We start from the raw sequence: 5,983 nt of genomic DNA, 5'->3' as shown, positions 1-5,983 counted from the left end.
CTTAATAAGAGCTAACCTGGAAGCTCAAATTTGACAGTTGTCACAGTCTCCCCCTGTTAGAGAAATTTCGTCCCGAAATTTAACGACTGCTACTGCCAATGGATTTCTCTGCAAACAAATGCGGATATTTACCTATCATGAAATCTTCTGGTTCCCAAGTGTACTCTGGGCCATGTTTCTGCTTTCCAGCAGACCTTAATAATAGGAATTTTACTGCGCCTCAACCGTTTAACTTCTCGATCCAATATCTAGATTGGTTCTTCGACGAAGTGTAACCGATCGTTAATCTGAACGTCGTCCAGGGGTAACACTATTGTTTCATCCGTTAGGCATTTCTTCAGATTCGACACATGGAACGTGTCRTGGATGGCGCTTAGATTTTGTGGTAATTTCAACTTGTACGCCACTGGTCCGATTCTTTCGAGTATTTTGAATGGACCAATGTATCTGGGACCCAGCTTGCCTCTCTTCTTGAAACGTACTAGTCCCTTCCATGGCGATACCTTTAAAAGTACTTTATCCCCCACTTGGAATTCTAACGGATTTCTCCGATTATCCGCATAACTCAACTAACGGTCTCTTGCTGTCTTGAGTCTCTCCTTGATGATTGAAATCTTGTCGGTGGTTTCCTGAATAATATCATGCGTTGTCAACTGTCTATCTCCGATCTCTACCCAGCTAAGCGGCGATCTGTATTTACGTCCGTATAGAGCTTCGTACGGTATACATTGTATGCTGGTGTGATAGTTGTTGTTATAAGAGAATTCAACAAGGGGCAGATGGGTATCCCAACTCCCACCAAAATCTATTGCACACGCACGCAACATATCCTCAAGCGTTTGAATAGTTCTTTCYRATTGYCCATMTGTTTGAGGATGATAGGCGGTGCTATAATCCAGGCGCGTACCCAATGCCTTTTGAAGAGACCGCCAAAATCGTGATGTAAAACGTGTATCTCTATCCGAAATAATGGAAATAGGCATACCATGATGTGTAACTATTTCATTGATGTAGATTTGTGCACGCCTTTCCATGCTGAAATCTTCGTGAATGGGAATGAAATGAGCTTATTTGGTAAGTCGGTCTACTATAACCAATATAGTATCATGCCCCTTTCCAGTTCTGGGTACCTTAGTTATGAAATCCATGGTTATTTGCTCCCATTTCCATTGTGGTATTTCAGGTTGCTGCAGTAGACCAAATGGTTTCTTATATTCAACCTTTACCTTGGCACAAGTCAAGCACTTGCTTACGAACAAAGCAATATCTTTCTTCATTCCTGGCCACTAATAATACTCTTTCAGATCCTTATACATTTTATCTGCTCCTGGGTGAATCGAATATCTGGATCGATGGGCTTCGTCCAAAATAGTTGATCGTAGGTAACCAACCTTTAGTATCCATACTTTATTCTTAAAGTAATACACCCCATCTGCTTGCATTTCAAATTCTTTCTCTAAGTGCTGCAAGGTTTCATTCTTCAGGTTTTCTTCTTTCAGAGCTTCTTCTTGTGCTTCCAGAATTTGAGTCTTTAAACTCGTCTAAACCAACATTCCCATAGCACGTGCTATTGTCGGTTTTACCCTTTCCTTTCGACTTAAAGCATCGACTACTACATTAGCCTTGCCTGGATGGTACTTTATTTCACAATCGTAGTCACTAAGTAGCTCAACCCATCTTCTTTGCCTCATATTGAGCATTTTCTGGTCAAGAATATGTTGAAGGCTCTTGTGATCCGTGAAATGCACTTAGTACCGTAGAGATAATGTCTCCAGATCTTGAGTGCGAACACCACCGCTCCTAGGTCCAAATTATGAGTAGTATAATTCTTCTCGTGAATCTTCAGTTGTCTCGATCCATATGCGATAACTTTTTCCTTTTGCATCAGTACACATCCCATCGCTTGATGTGAAGCATCATAATAGACTAAAAAATTCTCTACTCCCTCTAGTAAGGCCAAGATCGGTGCATTGCATAACTTGTGTTTGAGTGTCAGAAAGGCTTCCTCTTGTTTCTCTCCCCAAATGAACTTCTTATCCTTTTGGGTTAGAGTTGTTAGTGGTTGCGCGATCTTAGAAAAATTCTCGATAAATCGCCGGTAATAACCTGCCAATCCAAGATTTTGGCGGATCTCGGTTGGTATCTTCGGGGCTTCCCATTTCTTAATGGCCTCAATCTTAACTGGATGAACTTGGATTCCTTTTTCATTCACCACGTGGCCAAGAAAGTGCACTTCACGAATCCAAAATTCGCATTTAGAGAATTTGGCATACAACTTTTCGTTTTTAAGCAATTCCAGTATCAGTTTTAAATSTTGCTCGTGCTCCTTTTTGTCTCGAGAATAAATAAGTATGTCATCTATAAAAACGATCATGAACTTGTCTAAATACGGTCGACATACTCTATTTATCAAATCCATGAAGACTGCTGGTGCGTTTGTTAGACCAAAAGCCATAAGTAGGAACTTGTAATAAACGTAACGAGTCCTAAACACTGTCTTGGGAATATCCTCTTCTCGCACTCTCATTTGATGATATACAGACCTAAGATTGATCTTCGAGAACTATGTAGCTCCTTGAAGTTGGTCAAATAGGTCATCAATCTGGGGAAGGGGGTATCGGTTCTTAACAGTCAACTTGTTGAGTTCTTTATAATCGATACACATTCGAAAAGATCCATCCTTCTTTTTGACAAACAAAACTGTAGCTCCCCAAGGTGAAGAGCTGGGTCTGATGAATCCTTTATTGAGTAATTCCTGAAGTTGTTACGACAGCTCCTTCATCTCAGATGGTGCTAACCGATATGGTGCTTTTGCCACGGGTGCAGCCCCAAGAATTAGTTCTATGTGGAACTCAACTTGTCTTGGTGGGGGTATTCTAGGCAATTCATCTGGGAATACTTCAGGAAAGTCTCCAAGTATAAGAATATCTTGAACGCGTTTTTCTTCAGCTTTCCTATCCATAACTTGAGCTAGAAAGGCAATGCAGTTTTTTCTCAAATATTTTTGCATCTTCAAACACGTCACTAGTTTAATACCCCTTCTGGGTTTCTCTCCGTGTACTTCGAGTATTCCCCCTTCGAGAAACGGAATTCGAACGATCTTCTCGAAACAACTCATTTTAGCTCGGTTCTTGGATAACCAATCCATGCCCACAATTATGTCAAAACTTTCTAGTTGGATCGGGATTAAATCTATATGAAAATCCCTACCAGTCAAGTTTAAAGTGCAATCCATTATTACGTCTTTGGCCTTACACTCTTGACCGTTGGCATATTCAATGATGTATACKTCKTTCAACTTTTGAGGTCTTAGATTTATTTTTGGTCTAAAATCTAATGACACAAAACTCCTATCCGCTCCAGAATCAAATAGTACAGATACGTAATGATTATTTCAGAGAAACGTACCTGTAACTACATCTGGATTCTGCCTTGCTTCCTCAGCTCCAATCTCAAACACTCGGCCTCTTGCCGGACCTCCTTGATTCCTTTGGTTGGCTGGTCATGCTTGGTTGGTGTTCGGTCTTTCGTTCCATCGTGGACATGCATTCCGAAAGTGATATGGGCTTCCACACTGGAAACATGCCCGCCTTCCTGTGCTCCTGCAATCTTTGGCATGGTGACCTCATTTGTTGCATTTTTGATAGATAATACATCGTCCGGCATGCTGCTTATTGCACTTCTCACACCTTTGATAAGTTCTTTTCTCCTTCTCTGCTGATTGAGTCTGAATCCCGTAGTTTCCAGATATTTTCAGAGCCTTTCTCATTCTTCCCCCAGACTGCCTTCGTGTAGGTTCCTCCATCTTTCTCTTCCCTGAAGCCTTATCTTTTACAAACATTCCCAAACGAGTAGCATTGTTGGTGAGTTTGGTTGCCAAACTTACTACCTCTTGTAGGGTTTTTGGGTTTGCCGAAGTAACATCCCTGCCTAAAACCGGAGATAATCCCCAAATATATCTATCAACTCGATTCTCTTCAGCGTCACTAGATGTGGTACCAATTTTGCCAACTCATGAAAACATGCAGTATAAGAGTCTATATCATTTCCTCTCATTTCATAATTCCATAATTCTGCTTCCAGTTTCTGGATCTCGCTTCTTGGACAATACTGTTCTTTCATCATCCTCTTAAAATCTTCCCACGTAAGACCGTTGGCGGCTTCTCGGCCCCAAGTTTGTACTTGGGTATTCCACCAAGTTAATGCTCGTCCTTGTCATAGACATGCAGCGAACTCTACTTTCTTCCTTTCAGTACTTCGCTAATATGGAGCACATACTCCATGCTCTCTAACCAAGTCAGTAATGCCACGACTCCCTCAGTCCCGTGAAATTCCTTCGGATTACAACTCCTAAAGGATTTGTACGTACATTCTCTATTTCCCGACCCTTGATTGTTGTTTTGATTATTATTCAGGTCGGCTGCCACTTGGCTAACAATGTTTGGAAGTGCAGCCATGAGTTGCTCGGATACAAGTCGTGCAACTTCGGAATCATCCCTTCTCGGAGGCATTGTTCTAAAACGTAATTTTAAATTGGGTTTTGGTCAACTTATGTTACTATGGCCATTATAAATCTACTTACTAAATCATACGTATCTTATAACATACATCTAACATTATTCATGAAAACATATATTCCAAAACAACATGCGACAAATAGATAACATGCATAAATTTCATAAATAGCCAAAGCAAACCAAACATAAGTTTTAAAATACAACCCAAAAGACATTAAATTGTTTAAATTTCAACATATAGGCTACAAGCCCCAAAAGAAGGTATTATCCACCCAATAGTTTCAAAATAACGAGAGTTCCCTAACGCATTAACACCCTAATCAATATCCCTATTATCATCACCCAAGCTCCTACCGCCCAAAACAAGTACGCGTACAATCTTCGAATTGTCCTCCTAGTCTGGAAAACGACCTCCATAATCCCCGTAGTAAGATCATCCTGTGTGAGCAAGACTGTAAAAATGCCGTCTAAGGACTGCGGGACATGATCAAGTGTATGATGGTGGGACTGTAACTGACTGCTCAAGCCTGAGACACAAAAATTTTCCACTGCAGTCATGCCCCGAGGCTGTGGCACAGGAACTCCAATTGTTGGGGGAGGAGGGGTCTTGCTCCACGATCGGGACTGCGATCCGGCTGGCTCGCTCAGAGGCTCGGAGGGAACTGCGATAGTCACCCTCCAGGGAGGGAGAACACGTTATCGGGCGGTTCTCATGATCCTAGGTCCTCGCGACGGACCATCCACATCGACTGGAGGTGGCGTAGGTACAGATGATTCAACAGAAGTCTCTTGGGTGGCCGCGTCACTTTCCTCGGACGAGTCACTCTCTTCACGGACGGGTTGGTTTCTCCTAGGGAGGCTGGTAAAGTAATCGGATTCGTCCGGGGAGTGCTCAGGGAGTGAGGATGAGTGAGACATTTTTAAACTGTGACAATAACAAATTTAATTACTAACTGTACTTAAGTAAATAATAATTCATAAAATGAAAATACTCATGCAACTCACAATTTATGCTTTTCCTTTGGGCAAGAAATTTTTATTTTAGCCGACTTCCAATATAACTGTTCCTTGTCCCTCCTTAAACATATTAAATTAGACATAGGTGATCAGTCTTTGCCTAATTATAATATGCTAAGTCAACACTTAGTCCAATTATACCAGTAGTAAGCTTTTTTTTAATTAAATAAGTTTAGAAAATAATTTTTTTTTAAATCACTTGGTTATAGTATTTGGTTTTAACAGAAAACCGGTGTTCTCTATAACCTATGGCTCTGATACCAAGTCTGTCACACCCCGCTAAAGCGGAAACACGAGGAGTGACAGTTCAAGATTTCACAGCGATAGGGCGAAAACAACACAAATTGTCCATTCAAATACATAACATAATAATTTCAAATTCAAATTGCAAACCTGCTAAGACTTGTCAAAATAATCAATCTACTGTCAACTGTAAATCAGTCACCTGG

The 5,983-nt window shown here is 41.0% G+C and overlaps 1 protein-coding gene across 1 annotated transcript; it reads right to left on the bottom strand.

Annotated features, from left to right (window-relative positions):
- Positions 1-2,764: 2,764 nt before the first annotated feature.
- LOC112503412 lies at positions 2,765-3,235 on the bottom strand. The gene has a single exon (XM_025107449.1). The coding sequence runs from the start codon at positions 3,233-3,235 to the stop codon at positions 2,765-2,767; it is 471 nt and encodes a 156-aa protein (XP_024963217.1).
- Between the last annotated feature and the right edge of the window lie 2,748 nt (positions 3,236-5,983).

This window comes from Cynara cardunculus, unplaced genomic scaffold (assembly GCF_001531365.2).
Source record: "Cynara cardunculus var. scolymus isolate 2C unplaced genomic scaffold, CcrdV1 Un_Scaffold_2977, whole genome shotgun sequence".
Lineage (NCBI taxonomy): Eukaryota > Viridiplantae > Streptophyta > Magnoliopsida > Asterales > Asteraceae > Cynara > Cynara cardunculus.
The sequence above is the reverse complement of the archived record's forward strand: the minus strand, read 5'-3'. Positions and strand labels throughout refer to the sequence as shown.

Bases quoted from the DNA above. Each gene is read 5' to 3' on its own strand.
- LOC112503412 (XM_025107449.1), bottom strand. From the start codon at position 3,235: ATGGATTGCACTTTAAACTTGACTGGTAGGGATTTTCATATAGATTTA.